This window comes from Amblyomma maculatum, chromosome 2 (assembly GCF_055883805.1).
Source record: "Amblyomma maculatum isolate TAMU_Amacu chromosome 2, ASM5588380v1, whole genome shotgun sequence".
NCBI classification, from domain to species: Eukaryota; Metazoa; Arthropoda; class Arachnida; order Ixodida; family Ixodidae; genus Amblyomma; species Amblyomma maculatum.
This window is the reverse complement of record NC_139345.1, coordinates 25,667,282-25,691,077: the sequence shown is the minus strand read 5'-3', so window position 1 is coordinate 25,691,077 and position 23,796 is coordinate 25,667,282. Positions and strand designations below refer to the sequence as shown.

Genomic DNA, 23,796 nt, shown 5'->3' with positions numbered 1-23,796 from the left:
TCCAAAAGGCTGCTAATGAAGCATACTTGGCACAGAACACAACATTATTGCAGAACTTTGAAATAATCTGTCACTCTGTGCAGTACATTTTGAAACAAGCCACAGTATTGTTGCTTAGCTTGTGGGTATAGGCACGAATCATCTGCCCCCCTTATGACGGCCGCACGCAATCATCACACCAATTATGCCCCCTCGAAGCATGGCTGTGAGCTACCAGCGCGAAGCCAGTGCTGACATGGCACTGCTCTGCCACTACCTCTGTGCAATGTCCTATCACCATTACAAGCAGGTGCTCATCTTGTCTTGACTGCATGACACTATGTGAAGGTTTTGAGCATATGCCCCACCTCAGGAATGAATTTTGCAGTTCATCAGCTTTTCTGGCACTGAAATTAATTGTTGCGATTAGCCTTACATTAGCTGGTTATATCTTGGTTCCTGTGTGGGTACTTTATTAGCTACATCATGTATAACGCGTCTAGTTTCATGCGCAGCCAGCCGGTGTTCCTTTAGCCTGCTGACCACTCAAGCAACGGATGTCACCAACTTTGTGACAGTAATGAATATGCAAAGGCATGGTACAGCTAGAAGAAATACTGAGCGTTGAGGGCAGTGATAACTGTTCATAAAAAGCAGAAACAAAATATATCATATTAAAATAATAATGATGTATTTTTGGGTTAAAACCTGATATAGAAGGAGTCCTCGAAAAACTTGGTTGGCAGTTTGAACATAAAACCCTATTATTACTCTCCAAATTCACAAAGGGAAGGAACCTAAAAATCAAGGGCCCTAAATATTTATCTTACATTCATTAAAAGAATTTATTTTACATAGTAGGGGAGCGTGAGCTTAATATCTTTTCGTACCAAATAATAATTCACTCAAGTTAACAATCAACTGCAAAGAAGCAACACAGCAAGCTGCAGTGAATTAAGACAGAGGCAAAGAGTTCTTTAACATATTTTGATTCTCTTCTAAATTAGCACGACAGAGGGATGTCACCTTGTTCACGAGGCGTGACATGTCTCGGTCTGACCCTTTTTCTCTTGCTGCTGGGCGGTGATTTCAAAGGTCTCTTGGAAGGTGACGCAATGCTTGCAGAGTCTGCAGTACTTGCTCGAACCTCTGATGAAGTCAAACTAGAGACAAAATACAAATGCGGCTTATTTCTTATCCAAGACACTTCCTTTACAGCAAACTCTTCCGACTACAGCGTAGGCAGAAATTCTGTGTGCTCTCAAACACTGTGTGTGAGGTCATAGCACACCTTTAAGCTTAAACACTACTTTCATAAGTTTTTTCAATGAGCCTGAAAAAAATTACAGGGCTGCACTTAATAAGTCTTCTTACATGTGCAAATGCGAATGCACTACAAGTTCTGTACCTAGCTATTTCAGCGTCCACAGCTTCTTATCTAGGCGTGTTTGTTTGATGCTAGTGTGACATCGTGTGTATCACAATTAGATGCCATTTCGATCACCTGACTAGTTGGACCCAATCATGTGATTGGTCAATGATGTCATTAACTATCACTATCTAGTTCATCTGATGACATCATATGTTTACCATTAATGGTGACCTAAGGTTACCTAAACAGCCACTGAGGTGCATTATCAGTCTTATCTCACTATCATTATCATTCATAGTAATCTGTAGACAATGTTGCTACAACTTATTTTATTATAATTAATAATCCTTTGCATCCCACCGGGGTGGCGTAATGGTTAAGGCACTCGACTACTGTGCCCAAGGATGCGGGATCGAGTCCCAGCCACAGCAGCCGCTTTTCGGTGGAGGCGAAAAGCTAAGCGCTCATGAGATGTTCAGTGCACGTTAAAGAACCCCAGGTAGTCAAAATTTCCGGAGCCCTCCACTATGGCATCTCTCGTCGCCTGAGTTGCTTTGGGACGTTAAACCCCAAAACCAAACCAAACCAGATCCTTTGCTGACTGCCTGGCTAGCGTATTCCCATTCCCTGAAAACTGCAGCAATGGAAGTGCTGGGTGACATCACTAAAAAATAATACAACAAAAAGGAATCAATAAAGCTATATGTTTTTTTGGGTACACATTGCAGTACATAAACTAAAATGCAACAAAACAAAAATAGCTTGCTTGATTAAAATTGCTTGCAGTAATCTACTGATCATGCCAGTTGCATCTGTCACGCCATCTTCCGTACGTTGAATCAAAACGAATAAGAGTGCATTTAAAGACCGCATTACCCGTCGTTTCTGTGGCGCAATGGATTCACACCACGTACCTGATTGTAAGACGTGTTCGACTCTTGTAGGAAATATTTTTATTTTTAAAATCTCAGCATTCAACTAAATTACAACCATATTTCGCGGGATATGTTCCCCTTTAGGTTGCATAATACCATGTTTTTTGTTCTCAACAGCAGCAAAACCAGCCACGAATGCAGCCAGGATGTGACGGTATGACAACGGTTACACTATACAATTACTTTCACCGTAATCAATTCCTATTTTCAGAGAGAGTATGCTACTTTTAGGTTGCATTTTTTGTTACGGATGTACGCCGCGCCATTTTTTCAAGTTAGCTTATTCAACGTTTCAAAAATGGCGCAACGGACGCCACCGATATATTATGCTCTTTACAGTAAGTAATTTAATTCATACAATTTTATTAATAATGCTTTTCCGTTTGCGTAATGCGCTTCATGCTCGAACAAAACTTAAGGCTGTGTTTTATTTTTCAGTGACGCACCCGGCCCTTCCGTTGCTGCAGTTTTCGGGGAACGGCAATATGCGCCTGGCTACTGTTAGTTATTGTCGTTCTTCTCATTATCCAAAGTATATACCTCGCAGTCACACATCCTGTCCATGCCACTCATGAGCAAGGAAATACTTTCCCAATAATACCCCTTGTAACACCCATGAGGCTCCCAGCACCGGCAAAAGAGCTCGAGCTAATTCTACAGTAGCCTGACTTGTAATCTTCACACAAAGATTTTTTTTATGTGGCCTAGTTTAGAGCGCTAACTCTCAATAATCACTACACTGCCACAACAAAAATGAAACAAGTATGAATAAATCCTTCTTTAAAACTTATAGGTCAACTACTCTTCGCTACACCCTCAGAAACTAGGTTGCACTACACCTTGCAGAAGCAGCATTGACTCAAAGAAAAGAAGGCCACAAGTTACGTTTTGATACGCAAATTCACTGCAAGGCTATGAAGTCTCAAGCAAAAGAAATCCAGACCAACAAACCTTGGCAGCTGTTCAGCCAACTCTGAAGAATCACTGGTAAGGTCAGTGAGGCCTTTGACCTGGAGTGCCTCAGCAGCCTTCAGCAGTGACGAGAGCTGCTCACGAGAAACATTCACTTCACCATGATACATGAAGTCTACAATGGCCCTCAGTTCCGAAAACTTGAAGTCCTTTAGAATGACAATTGGGTGTTGGCACTGGTTTTCGGCAAATAAAGCCTGAAAGACAAGCAAGTTGAGAAGCCACAATTTGCCCAAGACTTTTCAATACTGGCTTACATCTCAAGAAGAAAATGGGCACTGCCAACGTTTTTAAATACTGATCATTTATCCTGAGAGAATACAGCAGTAGCCTCCAGAATATACAAAAAATATTTTAAATTGCAGGAAAAGCAGGTCCCAAAATTTATTTCTTAAATAATATATTTTAGCACAATTAAAGACCTGTTATCCAAAACTGTCTTTGCAGTGAAGATTCATGTGCGCTGTCATTTTGTAAAACATTCTATCTTGAGAGAAAAGGAAGAAGCACCACCAGACAGCACTTCTTAAGCATGCGATGCAACTTCACAATATTCACTCTATTTCTTGCTTTGGAAAAATATTCTTAAGAATAAAATATCCCTGCCGTTCTGTTTAGTAAAGGTATGAAATCTAGTCGGCATCATTGATTTCCAGAAAATAATGCTAGATGTTTCGAGAAAAATTTTAATACCTGCATCACAAATGTTGCGTTGTGTTAAGTTTATGGCGCATAAGTGACTAAGAACTCATGCACCAAGAACAAGGACTATATTGCTGTTAAGATATCATAGCTTGTTTAGGAGCACTGCTTTTTTTAAGAAACAGAAAACACAGTGAATATCAAAAAGGCATTATCTTTTATAAGATAGAATAAGACCTGTTTGCTGTAAACTGCAAGAAAAAAAGAAAAAAATCTTTCTCCTTAGTTTCTCAAGTTTTGTACACTAGAATATGATGTGGTTTATAATGAGCCCATCTCTGCACCCCTTTCACATTTGTTTATCACCCTTAATGTGAGGTTGTGTGTCAGATGAGTATGATCAGTGCAAAGGCAACATACAATTATTAAAATTGCCTCAATAAGTGTTTTCGATGATTGTGTGGTTTCTATTCCTTGATAATTGATTTGACAAGGTTTCTTTTTTTTTTTTTTTAATCAATATTTATTGCCTCTGGGCATCAGTAGAGTATGAGATGAAGGATGAATAAATGATTAAATGAATGGAAAAAGGTTGGCTGATTTTATTAAGTCCGGAAGTGAGCGATGATGAGGTCCCTGCGTCCAAGTGACATATGAGGCAGGATTAGTTGCTGAAAGGCCAGCTATCCTCAGGTTCCAGATTCGTGTTAGTTTGAGTGCTAGGCAGTCCCACAGCAAGTGTTGAATGTTGGCCTCAACATCTTCGTTTTTACAGATCGGGCACCCTGGGCGAGGATATAAGTGTTGAAAGTATGACCCCGTCCTAGTGATAGCTGGTGCGAGGGCAACACTGACCCGGATCCTCCTAAGCGCAACCTCCTCTGCACGGGTGAGACCGCGGGGAAGAGAGGGATAAGTGCACGTGTGTGGCGCCGGAGGTGTTCTTTTCTTGATAAAAGGAGGGTAGCATCATCCACTTCAAGGAGCCGTGGCATTGATGTGTCTTGGTTCATGAGGCGGGTCACTAAATCAGCTTGACTTTGGGAAGGCAGCAGGTCCCGTGGGACCCACTCAATGCATACTGACTGTGGGATGTGCGCTGCAAGCTGGTGGATGTCTTGGCAAATTTTAGAGCAGCGGCTGACACGTCGGAGCAAACGTACTGCTTGAAGTGCATCAGTGCGGATGACAACGTGGGCTGCAGGAAGCATGGTTATGGAAGCCACGGAGCAGAGTGCCTCCTGAACTGCCATGAGCTCAGCACAAAAAGATATAAGTGGTTCTGAAAGCTGAAATGTAGTGATCTGATGCAGGCTAGGTCTTCGTGGACAGTAGATTGCTGTTTCGGCTTCACAGCCTTGCAGGCTTCCATACACGTATACTACAATGGAATCTTGAGGCAAGTGAGTATCTTGCTCTTCAAATTTCTGGCGAAGCAACGATGCCGAGTTTGCAGACGTTGGTCTGCGGATATCGGTTGGCTTGTTGTCTCCTAACTGTACAAATTTCCAGGGAGGAAGAACTGGCGCAGGTGGCTGAAGAATAATGTGTGACATTGCATACGCCCTCAGTGCTTGCGTGGAATGTGACAAAGTGGCCTTGAGTCTGCGAGCATCACGGCGCTGCTGCACCAGTTCATCAATGGTATTGAGCTGCGCATTCTCCTGTAACGCTACGACAGGTGTGAATCGTGGAAGGCATGTTATGGTCCTCATAGCTTCTCGATTTACAACTTCAAAGCGATTTCATTGTGCTCTTGTAAGATGCTGGAACTGGGCCTGATAAACAATATGTGGCTGCAGAACCACCCTCACTAACTGGCATGCAACAGACAAGTCAGTCCCGCCCGTTTTAGGTGCAATTCTTATTAAACTCATAATCTGAAGTGCTTGCTTTTTGCCTGAGAAAGCCAAGCAGTCGCTGATCCTGATTGGTGAATTGTTAAGCCCAGAATTTTCAGGCTCGAACTTTCTTGTAGTGAGATGCCTGATAGAGAGAGACGAATTGGATTTGAAGTTTACGACGTCCCCAGCGGTTGACAACTGATGTGTATGTAGTTTTACACACGGAAAGTTGAAGGCCAATGTAGGATGTGTAGCCAGAGGTTACGTCTAATGCTGACTGAAGGGCAGCCTCTTGAGTGAGAATATCATGGTGAGTGCTCCTACCGTGATATCACCTGCGTATTGAAAAAACTTGATTTCAGGGATATTATGTAAGCGCCACGCCAATGGGATGAAAGTAATATTGAACAACGTCGGAGACAATACTGATCCCTGGGGCACGCCACATAGTGAAACGAATGAACCAACTGTGTCACCACTGAGGTGTATTGCAAATTTTCTTCCATCCAAAAATGATGCAACAAAAGTGCGAACTCTCGGAGGGAGATGAAGTATGTCAACGGCATTCAGGATTGCAGCATGATTAATGTTATCATATGCCTTATCAACGTTCATTGCTAATATGGTACATACATTGCGGCTGTGGGTAGATGATAGAACTGCTGATGCCAACCGCCAACCCGTCCTCTGTACCTATGTATGGACGAAATCCAATTTGAGCAGGATGATAAAAACCGTGCTGATCAAGCCATCAAGAAAGTCGTATGGCTAGCATTTTCTCTGAAAGCTTGCAAAGCGTTGATGTTAAGAAGATTAGTCGTAAGTTGGCGAGGTCTGTTGGAGGCTTCCCAGGTTTGGGAATAGAGATCACGACAGCAGTTTTCCAGCTATCGGGTACGACACCATCAAGCCACACTTTGTTTATGGTGTCTACTAGTTGAGGGAGCACAGCAGTACTGAGGTTCTTGTAAACCTCATATTGAATTTTGTCCAGGCCAGGCGCTGTTTTCCGTTTCGCATCGTCAATTGCAGCCAGCAGCTCAGACATCGAAAAGGGACTTGCAATTCCATCTGCGTCGGCAGCAGATAGTAGTTTCCATGCGTCTGCAGGGATACCTGCCAAATTAAAATTTGCAACTGAAGGAGGCAATATATTGTATTGCCGCGAAACCTTCAGAACTGTATTTGTTGTTTTTTAACAGCCACCGGCATACGGCCTTACTCTGATTCTGGATCGCGTATCAGTTCTGTATTTTTTGTTTGCTAATACTCGATGTCGCAAGTTGCACCTTTATCAGTTTCGTTGTAGCGCAAGATGCACCGAGGTCTGTCTCGAAGATTCCGGCCACTTGTGTGTCTTTCTACAATGTTCCAGCTTGTGCTGGTAGCTGTTTGCGACATTATTTAGATTGTTCTGAGCAGCCTTTAAATTGAGCGTTGACGAGTGCGACGGGCATTCTTTGTTCGACGATCGACAAGCACGTTTGTTGCTATCGCCGCTGCCGAGTTGCTTAGATCTTGTGTGTCTTTCTACAATGTTCCAGCTTGTGCTGGTAGCTGTTTGCGACATTATTTAGATTGTTCTGAGCAGCCTTTAAATTGAGCGTTGGCGAGTGCGACGGGCATTCTTTGTTCGACGATCGACAAGCACGTTTGTTGCTATCGCCGCTGCCGAGTTGCTTAGATCTTTTGCGGGCGCAAGTCAGCCCAATAAAGAGTTAATTGCAGTACCACCAAGACTGTGTCTTCTTTTGGAGTCAACGGCCTTGTCACCACTATGTGACAGTATTTTGGGAAAAATTTTCGAGCAGCTTCTTTGGCGAAATCGCCCGGCGACAGATTAGCCGCATGCTGTTGCTGCTGCGTAAGCAGGACGACGACCGTGTTCCATTGCACAAAACGTTCGCCAGAGTTAAGCATTCGAGGATTTATCAGAAAATAGTTCACACCATGCATGCCACTGGCGTCTCGAGAGATCGCGTTCATATCTCCCAGCCTTCGCAGTAAGATAATTCAGCCGTGTACGTGCCTGCCCCGAAGTAGCGTCTCGCGTAGCAGCCAGCTCAGCTTGACGGTGGGCTGCCCACAAGTTAAGCAGGCCGAGATCTGGTGCCGGTCGACCTACCTCAATCCAGGTAGTAGTCATAGCGCAGTCTAGTGCTCTTTGTATACAGTCAACAAGGAGTGACGACGAATCTGAAGACATACTGTCGAGACATGAGCGAAAGCTGTCCCAGTTGATAACAGAACATTTGCGGCATAAAGGGCGGAGACAGGAGGGATGGAGACCGTTGATGATAGAGTGGTTATCACTTCCCCAGAAGTCTGGCTCCATGTGCCACGAGGAAGTTCCCGCGCCCAACCACCATGTCAAGTCTGGAGCATAAGTGTATATTCACTTCCAGCATTTCAGCATAGGGCAGCTGCAGTACATGCCTCAGCTCTTTCGTTACCGCTGACAACTATGTCGCTATGTAAACAGCGAAACTTAATTGCATGTCCTTGTGTTTCAGCTATTACCACGTCATTTGTCTCCTACTAACAACTCAGTTGCATTTCTGGACTGTCATGCTGGGATTATAGCGAGGGAGTCTGTGTAGATTATACCGCTTTCAATGTTGTGGTTTCATATTTTTTTCTACAGCCAAGAAAACCATGACATTCAGCAGTTAAAACTGATGCACACCGAAACAACCTTGCTATCGGTGAAAAGCAATTAATCACGAATTCACTAGCTAGAGCAACATCTTGCCTTGCTTTGTGGAGCATCTGCATAGCAATTCTGTCTATAACCGTTATCCAAGCATAGCCATGACACTGTGCCTATACATGACAGCCACAACTTGGCCATGTCTTCCCCTTCGACATTTGATCTTGACTTTGAAAGAGCAAAATAGACTCCGAGGCTAGCGTCGAAGCAGCAACAGGTCTTGTAGTATGGCACTGCAGTGCAGTCACTAAGCCAATCAATAAAAGCAGATTTATAATTGGTGACAAATTTGAGTCTCATTTCAACTGACTATACAAAGCTACACGACAGAAGGGCAAAACTTGAAGTTGGGCTAGATGGTGCATTGTAACTTGACTGAAGATAAAGCGCACGGGAAGACACACACAAGAGAAGAAGACACAGGATAGCGCGTGTCCTGTGTCTTCTTCTCTTGTGTGTGTCTTCCCGTGCGCTTTATCTTCAGTCAAGAAGGGCAAAACTTGTGCAAAACCACTTTAGCAAAATGTTTGCGTTTTAGCCAAAGTTCTCTGCATTTTGGAGCGGAATTTCCATTATGCCATGTTTTGTCAATGTCATCAGGTATGATAATTTAACCTTCAGTCAGAGAAGCGCCAGGGGTGTGTCGTGATGTCATGGCACGTGAAGCTACTGCTACACCGCCACCGCCACTGCGCCGCGTGCCGAACCCTGCCTCGCCAGCTGTGACCATGCGACAAACCACGCGACTCGTTGCTCTCTTAAATGAAGAGGGAGTTGGGTGTGTGTCTCATGATAGAGGACTGTCTTGCAGGGCGGCACTTTACAGGTGGTACAGCGGGTACTTTGTCATGTAGGCGGCAGGCTGCTTCTGCTTCTGGCTGCTTCACATCCGGTCATGACGTGACGCCATGACCAGATGTGTTGTCATCATGACGTCAGTTCCAGTTGTTATATGTGACATCATGATGACGTCACATCCGGTCATGGCTGATGACGTCACTAGGTGATAACGTCACAATCTCGGGGTATTCCGTGGCATCTTGCGAAGAAGTGGAACACTTCTCGCGGACGCACGCGTGACAGGACATGCTGGCGTGTCATGAGCCATTAAAGGCTTTTGCCTTGATATGTGTTCATGTGGTGATTGCCTTTTGTGAAACTGCTTTGTGTGAAGTCACACACAGAGGGTAAACTGCACGGAGGTGGTAGTGGGTCGATACTCCAGACAATATCAGGAAAAATAAAGAGTATGTTTAATTTTTCGCATTTTTCTTCAAAATTAAGCAGCACTACCTTAATAGCTTGATGTTTGCTAGTGAAGTGTGTTCTGGATGTGAACTTATTAACTATCTGGCATGGATGTTTAGGAATTTTCAGTATGTAAGCACAAATAAGTACTGTTGTTCTGTCTGTATAGAGCAGTTCAATTGTTTCGACATGGAAGCTAATGAAGGGATGTTTTGTACGCCACAGTTGGAAGACTTAAACCAAGGTTTTGTACTGGATCTAGATGCTTTAAGTAAGATGGTCATATTGACTCTTACACCACACATCCAAATCTAAGGGAGGTCGTATTACAAAGGGATAGATGTGCAAGAGACATATTCTCTCGGATCCCCAGTGTTTCTTAGAAAACACTTTCAGTATGCTTAGGAATCGAGAAGCTTTCTTTTTGATGTTGCTTGTGTGGTAAAAATGAGGCTTCTTGAAAAGTTATGCCTAGAAATGTGTGTTCCTTTTTACAGATTGTGTAGTCGCCTTTGGGTGTAAAATGGTGCCCATTTGTAAGCCTCATTTGAGAGAAAATAGAACAGCCACTTTTTCATGGGAACACTAGAATCCATTTCAATCTGCCCATGTCGCTAGTTCAGTTATGGTCAACTGCCCTTGTCCTTCACATCACGTTGATATATGTTGAATGACAGTATGCCAAGGGTAGGTCATCGACATGACCTGAATGCATTATGGATGGATTTCGGAATTATTTTGCTTATATAATTCATCTTTACAACAAAGAATTGTGTACATAAAATACACCTCTGAAGGACCCCATCCTCCTCCATGAGATTCCTCGAAAGCGTTGGGCCTAGGCACACGTGATATGAACGATTTGACAGGAAGTCATTCAGGCAGCTTTACATATCATGGATGCCCATATCTACCAGGTGACGGACAATAACCAACCTCTAGGTTGTGTCATATACCTTCTGCATATTGTGTCATATACCTTCTTCACATTGAAGAAAGCAAGGTAGTGCCACCTGTGTATTAATGCTTCATGCATAGTATTTTCATGGCGAATAAGTGGTCAGTTGAAGAGCATGCTTTTTTTTTTTTTTTCTTTTTAAACCACATGGTTGAATGTGTAAAGTTCCCAGGACTGAAGGACACAGCGTAGTCTGATGTTCAGAACACTTTCAAAAGATTTTGCAACACAACTTGTCAAACCTATGAGTCTATAACTACAAGGACATTGGTGGCTTTCCTGGTTTCAGGAATGGCACAATAACAGTTTTCTTCCAGGACTCAGGAATATTTCCGGGTACCCACGTTAAGATGAAATTTTTTATAAGTGCCTCTAAAGTGCATGTGGAAGGATGCGCGAGCAATTTTCTGGGTCAGGTGTGGTCTTCCTACTAGCAGTTAGAACTCTATTTCTTGGAGTGTAATGACACATTTTATGGTTCATTCCTGGGTCCACTCGTCAAAGTTTGTTTTTTGGCTATGTTTTTGTATAAAATATTTTGTACAAAATGAAGGACTACAATTTACGAAAAAATGTTGGTCTAAAATTAGAATTATGACAGAAGAGAAGGTTCCATTCAGTATGCGAACTTGCCCCTACATTCTGTTTTCAATGTGATTGAGCTGTTGGCAGATGACATATAATATTGCCAGAAAGCCTTCTTGGCAATGCAACAGACTTTTCATTCATCTCTTAGCTCTCAACTGTTTCTTCTCCAAACGATGCTGTTTCTCGAAATACTTCTCCCAGCGATACTGCTGAATCCTTGCAGCTCAATTTCGCACAGAAATGTCATTTGGTATGAAAAGGTTTTGAGTACCAGATGCCATTTCTGCACGAAATTTAAGCTACAAGGATTCAGCGGTTCAGCTGAGAGAAGCACAACATGCATTATTTATTGATCAGTTAAAGCCCCTGCTAATTAACTTTATTTCACACGAAAGTCAGTCACCCTCAGTGTTTGTAAAGCCCTCCTCTCAAGACTTCGATCGCCGCAAAACATGACGGGAAGATATCGGCGGCGCACTTCATGAGCATGGCTGGAAATGGTGACGCATATTGTCACGTACGTTGCCGCACTGCTATTTTACTTGAAATGCGTGAAGAATAGTTGTCCACGGATCGTGGCAACAGCTGGCTGCCAGGACACATCCAGAAGATTTCAGCCCAGCCCACTGTTGGCATAGATTTCCCATCTTCAGTGATACCCGTGCAGTTGAGCAGTGCCACCCATAGGTAACGTCACGCCTCGGAAAGTTGTTTCGGTCGACCAAAGTTGTTCGTGTGTGCTTTTGAAACCTTAACTATGCCGACGTCCTTCATGCAGCTCTTTAGCTTCCGTTGCTTGCTCTGTATACAGCTATTACAGTCAGCGCAATAACCTATATATCTACGGATGCCACTGCTTGTGGAAACGCACGACAGCATTTTATACGTACGCTCGCCCTATTCTTTCGGTGGACACAAAAATGGCCGATTGTGCCACAATTACCCACAAAGCACCGCGCACGGAGTGTCAGTGAGTACCCCCTATACTGTCTAAGAGAGGAGTAGTATTATGTAGGCAACCATGGGCACAATCCAGTGGGGTGTGTGCCAGTGCTGTGGTGGTGTATGGGTTGTGCGGACGCGTGTGGTGCGGTAGCACTCTCAATGCGATGTGTCTGTCTTAGTGTAATACCAGTCTTGAATAATCACATACGAGAATCTTAAAATGCTTTGAAGTGCTCTAAAGCAGAAGAATGGCTGATGACAAGCGCTCTCCAAATAGTTAAGAAAGCCAGAGGTACCTGAAAGAAGGGACTGCAGGCTGACAGCATGGCTCTGTGAGCCTTGAGGCTGAGTCCCTCGCAGGCAAGCGTGACATCTGTAAATGACTCGCTGAACAAAAGCTGGTCAAGAGCACTCAGAAGGTTGCTGTAGTGGCTTTTCCACTTCAAGCAGAACTGCTGGGAACCCATGGAGCTACCTGAATGAGGAAGACACGCAAAAGCATACCGTATTTACTTTATTTCGATGAATACAGTTTAGTTTCGCTTGCAGGTGTGCAAAACACTAGAGATGGCTTCGAGCAAGCCGAAGTTCTAAGTGATGTGCCCGATATAGTAATAGTGACGCTGCGAAATTCGAAAGCGGGTTTGATCCAACAGGTACTTACTAGTAGGCGTTAATGGGAGGGGCACCTAGCGTACTACAGACGACTGTCCGCGGCCCGATGAAGCGGCCGCTACTGATGCAAGATTCCCCTCGTATTCGTGACAGTCATGTCACTGCGCGCAATTCCTTGCATAGAAATACCACTGCATACAGAATCGGCTTCTCCTTCAGTAAATCTTAATGCAGGTTATGATACGTGGTGACAAACACATGTCTGCGCGTTTCAAAAGTGCGAAATTTGGAACTCGCAGAAAGACACGAAGTGAAGTAGTAATGAAGCTATTCAAAGGCATAACGTTACACTATGACGCCAACGGCTGTGCGAGATATGAAAAAAAAAATTAAATGAAGAGCAGAGTAGGTCACTCACCTCGCGTGAAATAAAGGTGTGTTTACAAACCGACGCTCGATTCCCTACTTTTCATTGTTGCTAGTAGCCCTAGTAGGCCAGACAAACTCTGTGTGCGCCGATTTTGGTGAAAATGAACTGGCGTTAATGTATAATCAACTCGGACGAAGTCACACTTTGATGCGTTAAACAACAACTAACGATGACAATTAAGGTAATTAACTACGAGACGTATTATGTATTATCTTCTTTCAGCCGCGACAATCTACGAACGGCGCGACGGCGCCACGTTCGCATGTCAGCATGATGTCAGCTTGCGAAGTTCGTGTCGTGGTTCGTACTCGAGGCCATCGCTCGAACGTTGCGCGCGTTTATGTTCCTTAAATATGCCCCTCGTTAGCGTGTCATGTGCATGTCGTTTGGAAACAGCCCTTCGCAAGCAACGTGCCTGTGGATGTGATAAATTCTCGTGGATGTGAAAGTTCGTTGTCGTGTGAACGTCGTCGTGGGTGCTCCGAAACCATGTCCGAAACCAAGGCGCCTGAAAGTTTGCTCGTTTGATGCTATCTGCTAGATGCGACATATACCTGGATGCGCTTCTGGACAGCGTTCAAACGCTTCACTCTAAGGTCTCCCGTGTTCAGTCCGATGTCTGTGAACGAAGAACCACAGGTGGTCTGATTTAACCTGGACCCTTCGCAGCGTCCCTCGTAACCCCCCAAAATAGGAAAGTTAAACCCCACATATCAACGTACCTGCCGATCATTTTTTTTTTTTTTTTTTTGTAAAATTATTGTGCCAATATTTATTGCTTTTTATTCTAAAATGATAATGACTCGAGTGTTTTTTTAAGCCAAAGTTCCCTTTGTGAACCAGGATTTAGTTAGCAATAATGTGCATGTGTTTGCCGCTATAATGGTTTCCACTTTTTTAAATATCTAATCGTTACGTTTACGTTCTTACGCAGGCGCGGCTTGGAAGCAGTGGCAGCAGTCACCGCTGCGGCAGTACGGCTACGGTGGTACGGCTAGCTGAAACGAAAACTACCAGTGTGCTAGCTCTTGTGGAAAATAGTTGGGTTGCGCTTTGAAGTATATGTGTGGGGTGTTTGAGTAGATAATTTATTTAGCTAATTTACAAAATCATTTATTCGCGGCGTGCCTATGTTTGAACGTTTGTCTTCTCTTGATTGTTTGGTGTAGTTTAATTTGTTTTTGTGTGTTAGCTTGTGTGGCTTGGTTGTATTTTTTGCATGTACCACGTTTAGTATGTTGTTACGCCGTTCCGCACAAGTGATATTAGTGCATTAAATGAGAGAGTTAGAGGATCATTGGGACTCAACTCATGCTGGTAGCATGTTTGTGAGTGCACGTTCTTGATAGAAGCAGAGTTGGATGGATAGATGGAATACAGGAGCGTCCCCTTTGAAACGGGGTGGTAGCAGTTGCTATCATGCTCGTTTTTTTTTTTTTTCTTATATATTATTGTTTTAGATCGGTTAACTATACCATCATTCTATTTATTGTGTGCAGTGTATTACAGTGCCCTCTGGGTTACCCTATCTGAAATTGCCCTTCATACTGGACTGGAGCCTTAAATATATGTTCAATCTGTGATTAAGTATTGGACATGTGGTCATCCTTTCCCACACAGTACCAAGCTCTGCTGCTGTCTGCAAGCTGCACTTCATAATATGCCGTCACTCCTGTGCTATGTGTCCATTACTTCAACACTCATATTGTGTGCTTTTCTGTCATTACTTGGACATTTTGTGGGTACGGTGCAATTCAGACGTTGATCAGTGCCATTATGTTCTTGCTATGGATCCGTATTGCTGTATCAAAGTAATGAAATTCACTGCTGCTCGATTAGTTCCCAGAACCTGATAGTTTACTGAGTTGATGCTTCCAATAAGCCTGTTCAAATGTGGGACTGCTAGAGTAGGAACAGAGTAACGGTCACTTGAAATATATGTTTTACTCAACCTTAAAAAGAATAACCTGCAACTGCAACTGGAATACAACTCGAGAACGGAGCTGCAAGTATCCATCAAAGGAGACCCTCCAGCCAGTGGTGTCGACCGGTTCCCATAACGTGGTAGTTAACCAGGTAGTGTGAAATCGTAGTGAATACTACATTCGAAGACAACATTCCATGGCTCTGCCCAACTCCGAGCAATACGCGACACGGCACAGTAGCAAAACCGTTTCTCCTTCTCATGCCTGCCTAGCTTCTGCTGTAGCGCTACAGAAAAAATTAACCGCAAAAATCGCGGTCGATGCCATTGGGTGGAGGGCCTCCTTTGGTGGGTATTTGCTGCTCCTTTCTTGAGTTGTATCCGACTATAGCTAATGCCACAGTTTGTGCTTGCTTCTAAGTTGTTGAAACAGCATTTCATTGAGACCATGATGAGTGTTACCCAAATACTTTTCTAGTGATATACAGATTCATATGAAGGCCGATTAGCCAGTAAATTGTGATTTCAGCACTTCCCTTGTAGTTTTAAAGTTTTTGTATGTTTTTGTGTGTGTTTTCTTCATGCCTTCATCAAGCTACAGACGGCTTTCAGTTCATTCCTCCCACAACCACCATTTGCACTGCTTGGTGTGAACAGCGCTGGTAAAGTGCCAGAACACAAAGCAAATTACACAAATACTGCCCTACAACTAAGAATATATTGTATGCATACAGAAATATGCAGTGACTGTGCAAGTATAGAAGTAGGAAAAAAAAAAGGGAAGGAAAAGACCTGTCAGTTTCATATCAATGAAGGCAATATGCAAAGACCCTCATGCGCTGTCAGTGCTTGTAAAAAAAGCCCCAAATGATAAAAAATAATCTGGAGCCTTGCATTGCAGTATTTTTTGTCACTCACATGCAGCTTGAATAAATTACAAGCCGCCAGCAAAAAGGAAAGGCATCAACAAAAAGGGCACAGCCACTTAGCTGCTGCTTAAAGCACGCATGCTTGCTGCTTTCCATTCAAATCCAGGATTTCTTATATTTCTCTATTCATCGAAAATGCAGATAAAATGCTGACATATATATATAATCTCTGGCTTGGATGACGTGTTTAGATTTTGCTGCTGCACTAGTTTCAGTAATGTTGAATTGCCCCATGCTTCAGTAGAGCTATGCACCAGTGTGATTTTTACTGCATGACCAGACTGCTACCAATGCATGATTTGATTGAATTCATATTCTTTAAATCCGCTGTAGATTCATTGTCCAGTTTGGCCCATGTGTGGCTTTTCACATGCCGGAAGAATATCAAACACCTTTCAGGCACTTAGTATGCAGATTCTTCTGTTTCATACCACAGCAATTTTTGGAACTACAAATGTTCCCTTGTTTGCTCATGTTATTCGGGTTGTTAGGCTCCTTAAAAATGATATGCACGCCAACTTGTATTACGGTATTCAGCTGATGTGCAACTTTGTGCACACAGGAATCACTACTCTGCATTGATTTTTTTTCCCACTTGGTCTTTCTATTCAGCCAAAAGAGCTTTGATCCAGTTGCCCAAAAGGGGCTGACCCACTCCTGTCAGTCAGTTGACGGATGAAATTAACCTAGATCGAATTTGATTGCTTGAGCCTGTTAACTAGTATTGTTATTTTTTCTTGAGCATAGTGCTGTGCCTTTCCGGAAGGACAGCTTTAAAGAATTAGAAAATTGCCTGCACACCCAAGACTGATGTCATGGAGGCATGCCATAAGTTCAGTCCTGTCAAGCATTGCAAATACATATTGCTGAATGCAGGTCAAGAAAAGTTGTAAGCATCCTTCCTTTAAACAATCATGCCATCACTAAACTGTACAATGGTAAATTATATATAAATTCAGTAATATTGTTAAAGCTCACCATGCACTCGTTCTGGAACCTGGCTGCCACAGCTATCTGTGCTGTCGCAAACAGCTTCAAGGTCCTTGTGGGAAAGCGATGATTACAGTCCATCATGCTCAAGGAAAATCCTTTACTTGATGTCCTGCTCCTTGTAGGAATTGAGAAGCGTTGAGAGGTGTGATGAGAAAAGAACCATCTGAATAGGAATACAGAAGACTGCAGGAATGTGCCTAATCATTGTTGCCATGTGCCAAAGGCATGCGTGTCTACGCTTTTGTTTTTTTTTAGAAAGTCCACTGCAGTGGATTAGTGGTTTTGGTGTTTGACTACTGATTAAAAATTCATGAGATCAAATCCTCACCATGGCAGCCGTATTTAAATGTATGCAAATGTGCTGTGTGATGTCAGTGCATGTTTAAACGCTTCAGTGGCCTAAATTAATCTGGAGCGCACTGCTGTGGTGTCGCTCATAGCTTATGTGTTACTGTGGGGCATCAAACCCAACAATAATCCAGTTTTGTTTTAGAAGACAGATATCACACTGGAGCTTTTTTATGCACTTCTCAACTGCCGGCATGATCCAGCATGAGGCTTGTCAAGTCTGCGTTGTCATATATGGCTTGCTGCTTGTCAAAAGAGGGGCCCATACATGCTCAGACCCCCCCCCCCCCCCCCCCTTTTTTTTTTTTGCACTGCTGTAGCTTCATAGTTCATAGTAGTTTTTTTGGACAATTATTACCCCCCCATCTGGAGGCCATTTTGCTTGACATAGAGAGAAGCAAATGGGTCGTGCAGGTACTGGATGCCAGGAGATTAATGCACACTGAAAAGAAAATAGGCCTTGAGCTGAAAAGTAATCTGAACCTAGGTACTGAGCAGCAACCAAGTGGCAGTCCTTCAGTGTCATAATGAGCTGCACAACTGCAGAATACACAAGGCATAAACCATGAAAGCCAGGGATAATGCATCTGCACCTCATCCATAACTCTGATTGATGAACTAATTAAATTTGAAGATTACCAAGCACACATAGGTGTTTGGCACCGAAAGTGGGCAGGAATATTTTCTTTTTCAGCAGTTTGCTTCCTTCTTTTTCTTTTACTTCTGTGCACACGCTGTATGTCAGCATGCGCAAAATTTTTTGTGTGTGTGTAAAAGCACTCATCCAGCCATGCCTCTCCTCAAGGTCATCTTGTGTGATGTGCACTCTGCTCGTGGAGCTCATAGAGCTATTGCCATGGCAACTGTAATGCCAGCCGTTTTCAAGGCACTGAAGTGGCCAGTTCTCTTCTCTTGCATCCCATTTGCTCATATGGCATCACTAACAGGTAGCATCCTAACGTAAGAGGCAGAACATCTAGTATGTGCTGCTACAACAACCAAAAAGCAGGCTGGAGGCTGACCATAAATGAAAGTTTAACGTGCTGTTCAGATAAGAGCATTGTACTGCTCTCACATAACCGTTGGTTTAACCATGCTTAAACCTGCCTACCTTCCTTAATTGTTGGTAGGCAGTTATGTTTGCCTTGTGTTTCTATGTGTCACTGATTAGCTCATTGCAGTCTTCTACCCTCTGACTATTCTCATTGAAGTGCTTTTGTCTGGTTTCTGAACTGTTCCATCCTTTTCTTTATTTTCCGCAGTGTGGCCACAGTCTGGCTCCTTGCTGCTACAGAAGAAACACCAGCTTGAGTCGAGGACTGTAACGGCACCATGTCCATACTGCTTTGCTCATCTGAGTGTTAAATCTTTGTCGAGGCACAAGAAAGACATGCATGGAAGTCAAAAAAAAGTACACAAGTGCTCTGTGTGCGATGCTAAACTGACACGGCTTGACAACCTCCGGCGGCACATGGTCCTTCGTCATCGTTACCAGAAAACACACTGACAGCACTTTTATGAGCAGCTCTCTTGCTGCTACATGTTGAACTGCACAGTAGTGCTGTTACAGGCACACTGCATTTTTGACAAAGGAAGTATCACTACAAAATTATACCTGTTGCTGCAAACCTTGTTTCCAGGTTTCTCACCCTGTGTAAAAGAAATACATTTCTTGGCTTTCAGTGCCATTCTGAAACCCTTCTACGTTTTTTTTGTTTTGTTTTTATTTTTTTTTAGCTGTTGGGCCTTCTTTTCTGCTGCGATTAGGAAAGCGTTTCACTTCTCTGCATAGAAATGCCTAATCAGGAGATATGTTTAGCTTGTCTGTACCTTTGCTGTACACGGCTTAGACTAGGAGATCTCAGGGGGGGGGGGGGGGGGGGAGCTGAAACCCTCTCACCAGTATTTGAAAGGGGTCTGAGACCCCACACTCGAATGTATGAGGACTGCGTGAATGCAAAGCAGGCTGCCATCTTTTATTCTTGTAAGTGGTTGTCAGAACATAGCAGTGAGGTTTAATCATCATCATCATCAGCCAAACTATACCCACTGCAGGGCGAAGGCCTCTCCCATATTCCTCCAATTAACCCAGTCCTGTGCTAGCTGCATCCACTTCACCCATACGAACTTCTTAACTTCATCCACCCACCTAACTTTCTTCTGCTCCCTGCTGTGCTTTCCTCCCCCTGGAATCCATTCATTACCCTAAGTGACCATCTGTTATCCTCTCTTCGCACTACATGTCCTGCCCATGCCCATTTCTTCTTCTTGACTTCCAGTAGAATGTCAGTAACTTGAGTTATTTCTTTGACTTTGACCCACTCTACACACTTCCTATCTCAATGTTTTAATAAGAACCAGTAATATATTTTCTACTACCCTGGAACAAAGAATTTCTCCCATTCGTATAAAACGATGCGCGAAGCAGGCCACCAGCCGCTTTCTCTGTCTCCTTATTTATTGCCTTTTCCGCCTGTGCTCGAATCAGTAGAGACCCCCTTCGATGGAGCCCAGACTTTAAGCACTGGTTGTACCTTTAATGCAGCAGGGGTGCAGCGAAGCCAGTTCTTTGTCTTGTCTCGCACTGCCTTCCATATTTGGGGGCAGCAAGCTTCTCTTTTTGGTGGCTAAATAGCAGCAGTATGTCATATTGACAATAGGTTGGTGCTAAATTTTAGCGTATCCAGTAGAACTTCCTACAATATATTTTCCTTTTCATGCCTCAACATAATATATGTACTACATGCTTGAAGTTATGGTCTATTTCTTAACATCAAGGGGCTGAACATTCTTACTGTGAAGCCAGTGACTCGCTCCTCTTTTAGGTCCAGCTATGCTATCACTGCCAAAGTGACACTTCTTTTAGAGAGTCATTGTTGTAGGCAGTAAAGGACTATGGTGTAGCACTTGTCGCAGCACAAAGAATTTCTTGTCCATTTCACCTGAATATTAATGTGGGTCTTCAAATTTAGAATCCACCCATTGTTTAGATGTGCACGCACATTTGAGACCATACATCATGTATATAACTCCACTTTTTTTTCACTTTTTCACAATCTTTATGTAAAGGAGATTCTTGTTTCAAACATACGAGACCACATAACTGCCCTTATAATTATGTACAGTGCATGCCTTAAAAAGTTGTTAGCCTGTTGCCTATGAAATGGTATCAAGAAGCCTGTGTCTGCCTCTGCAGGTTTTTCATCTGTCCCTTCATAGCTTTCTGTGCTTTGTCTTGCACTGTCGGTCAACAGCCACCCACATTCGTTCTGCAAAGAATTCCATCTTTCAACAGAAGTGTTCGTAACGACTGTTTGGTTTGTGACCCTGAAAACAAAGCAGCAGCAAAGGAAGACAAAGATGCGCAAGAGTAGTACTAAGTTGACTAGTTCATTCAAAATTATTTCTGGAATAGCACAGTTGTAAATTGCAGAAGGTAGCTAGGTACCACAGGTGTCATCTGTTATGTTGGTCCAAGGTAACCAAGCAGAATATTTCTTGAAGTGCCTATCTTAAGCAAAAGTCAACCATCACACTGGAGGATGCTTGCATTAGACAAAAATTTGTTACAGAGTGTACTGAGGTTTGCAGCAGACACAGAGTGCAATGCCTGTTGCTGGGTTAAGCATTGGCATAACTGGCAGAGCAAATGATGAGCATGTGAGGATGAAACTATGGCAATAGCAGAGGAAAAGGGTGAGGCAAAAATGTGAAGGGTAGACAAGAGTGGCATCACGCTTCATGCGATGATGGCTGTTACATGGTTCACATGCCTCAAATGCTGCACTCGAAATTTTGTACCAAGTATTTTAATCACCCTGTAAATTTTATCTGTTGTTCCAATGATGAAAATGGCTTGTGCTGTCAAAATTTTATTTCTTGTAATGCAGTACATACAGAAGGGCAAAAGAAGCAAAGGCAAATATGCCTTGGATAGTGATGCCAAGATGCACCTTTATTATGTGGAACTTTGTGCATAATTCCTGCCCTGTGCAAATGACTAGACTTGCATACACCCTCCTGCTGCTCAGATTTTTTTGATGCATGGAATTTGAAAATCAGAACCTAGAACAAAGGAACTTTTTGTCGATAATAAAGTGCAGTTTTAGGGTTGGAATTCAGCTTACAGTGACCATGTACATGGCGGCTTTGGCCCCAGTTCTAAATATCTCCAAGTCAAAAGCTAGAATTGAGCATGGGAGAAACTTTGGTTCTTTCCAGCATCTAGTGCACAGTAGTGTTCACAGCTTTGTGCCAAGGCTACAGGAGGAAGAGGTTTAGGAAAAGGCGCACAAAACTGCCTCACTCTTTGGCATCTCAACTGCTCTGTGAAGGAAGGGATGAAGAAGAAATGAGAGAAAGTGACTGTAGAAGTGGAGACCATGCATGAAAAGATCTAACCTTCCTTTGCTTGGAACTTGGGTTCATGAAGCTGCTAAACACTAATTTATAGCACTAGCAAAGTGAATGTTTTTATCATAATTATTTTTATGAATGTTGTCCCCTGCTTTGTCTTCCTGACTGCAGTATTTGTAAATAAATAATGTCCCACAGAAGTTCATCTTCCTTTACACTAATGTCATATTAAACGACCTTGGTGTTATTTAGTGTTTAGTCACATCAAACCGGCCAAAAGATTAAAAAAAAATGAGTTGCATCCTTTGTTCAGCATGACTGACTGCACATGCGCGCATTATTTTACACAGCATAAACTACGACCTACTCTATATAAACAGGCTGAAAGAAAAGCTGCATGCAGTGAGCTAGCAATTGCTACAGCGAAATTTCATGGAAGGCTGTCTTACCACAGTAAGGAACAGAAAGCGTGCAAGCTTGTGCTGTCAATGCCGTGTCCAGTGCAACAATTTTCTTGTGCATGATGTTGCTTTTTATTATGCCTCCCTTTTCTTGATGTCTACTCTGTCCACTGACCAGCAGAGTTCTAGTCTACTGCACAATGAAGGTCTCTCTGAACAACCTCCTATGTTTCCTGCTTTGCACCAGTCATAATGGCACTGATACAGAAGGTTTTCCGAGTTTCATCTCACTTATAGCCAGCCTCTAGCTGTTACATTTTCCTACTGTTGGTCGCTACTGTGATGCTCTAGTGCACAGTGCTCTAGTGGACCACCACTTCTTAGTGTTGCACTAGTTGACCACGCAACAGAAGGGGCAGGTGATAAAACTGAACAGTGGATGTTGTCGGGCTTGTTGGTGCATTGTACAAAGAAGAAAGGTAGAAACACATACAAGCAACTAGGCATGTATGGAAATTTATGGAAATTTATGGAAATTAGGGGCTCACCATGATACACATATGAAAGAAGCCAACAGTTAGCGAGGCTAAGTCTTCATCCTGATAAGGCTCTGCTCCACCATCTGAGTACATCAGGATGTCCCGTGCTGTGCGCTGACAGGGCAACCGCGCCCCAGCGGAGCTCCCGCTGGAATCCCCCCAGTTCTTGAACTTCGCCACCCTTATCGAGACTCACCACTGCATCAAGAGCTTGTTACACGCCGCAATAAATTCTGCACGTGTGCAGTTGCGCCACCTCCACGTGCACTAAGGCAAAGGGAAAAGAGCGCACATATAGTTCAAAAGACCAAGAGGGGCGTATACTATAGCAGCCCCACAAGAGAAATAAATTTATTTATAAAGCTATATCATTTGAGGCATGTGATGATCTTTAATTTGCATGCGCATGTCATGCTTTAATAACTTTTATTCTAGTACACATTACATCATGTTTAACATGAGCATTGTGAAGTGTTTGAGAATTGAAATGCCTGTGTGAGGCCATATGTAGCTGTGATGTCATGACCCTCCGCTGACCAATCAAGGTTTTTCGCTCACGTCCAATGCTGGAATTTCCGCGACATGGGATCCTTAACAGAAATGCGTTAGATACCATATCAAACAGTGACTGCACTCCGATAACAGCAGTGTGAACAAATGACCTCTGCTCGCAGACTTGTACGAGCTTGCACCTATACATATCAGCACATTATATACAGCGGCAATATTAGTCTGTTCTATTCAGTGTATTGGTTAGCACTGAGTTAGTGGTTAGAAGAGCACAAAGTTTTACAAAACAGAATTGATTTAATCTGAACAGCCAGTCTTTCCAGGGAGAAAAGCAAACAATTTCCACTTTAAGCTGCAAATATTTCAATATTTATGCTTGGCTACACTGTGTGCAGATTCCTGAACTTGCAGACGAAGTGCCCATACTGCTAACTATACTGTTACCGAAGAAGTCCTGTCAAAATCTAGATATTATGAGTCAGGTTTTATTCCAGCCTTTTACTAATCTTCGAAAAAAAAAAATAAAGAATAAGGCACGGACTTGTGAGATGGAGTTAT

At 43.1% G+C, this 23,796-nt stretch overlaps 2 protein-coding genes across 8 annotated transcripts in view; one reads left to right on the top strand and one right to left on the bottom strand.

Annotated features, from left to right (window-relative positions):
- Positions 1-13,421, bottom strand: part of LOC146198180 (uncharacterized) — a 29,706-nt gene extending 16,285 nt beyond the window's left edge. Inside the window, exons 1-4 of one of the 4 annotated variants that reach the window (XM_084593556.1) lie at positions 13,227-13,421; positions 12,490-12,668; positions 3,238-3,455; positions 1,006-1,142 (exon numbers count right to left, since the gene is read on the bottom strand). In XM_084593556.1, the coding sequence (XP_084449682.1) occupies positions 1,006-1,142; positions 3,238-3,455; positions 12,490-12,660 (526 nt within the window). In that variant the 5' untranslated portion in view covers positions 12,661-12,668; positions 13,227-13,421. Of the gene's footprint in view, positions 1-1,005; positions 1,143-3,237; positions 3,456-12,489; positions 12,669-12,857; positions 13,176-13,226 lie in introns of those variants that run through there. The other 3 variants (XM_084593553.1, XM_084593555.1, XM_084593554.1) reach the window with 3 other exon arrangements.
- On the top strand, positions 13,296-22,234 carry LOC146198179 (uncharacterized). Of its 4 annotated transcripts, none has more exons than XM_084593563.1 (3): positions 13,296-13,419; positions 14,173-14,278; positions 18,695-22,234. In XM_084593563.1, the coding sequence occupies exons 1-3, from the start codon at positions 13,408-13,410 to the stop codon at positions 18,937-18,939; spliced, it is 363 nt and encodes a 120-aa protein (XP_084449689.1). In that variant the 5' UTR covers positions 13,296-13,407; the 3' UTR covers positions 18,940-22,234. The 4 variants fall into 4 exon arrangements, with proteins under 4 accessions (XP_084449689.1, XP_084449690.1, XP_084449687.1 ...); XM_084593564.1 differs by lacking the exon at positions 13,296-13,419 and adding an exon at positions 13,495-13,834 and having other exon boundaries at positions 14,173-14,226; XM_084593561.1 differs by lacking the exon at positions 13,296-13,419 and adding an exon at positions 13,495-13,834.
- Positions 22,235-23,796: the final 1,562 nt, after the last annotated feature.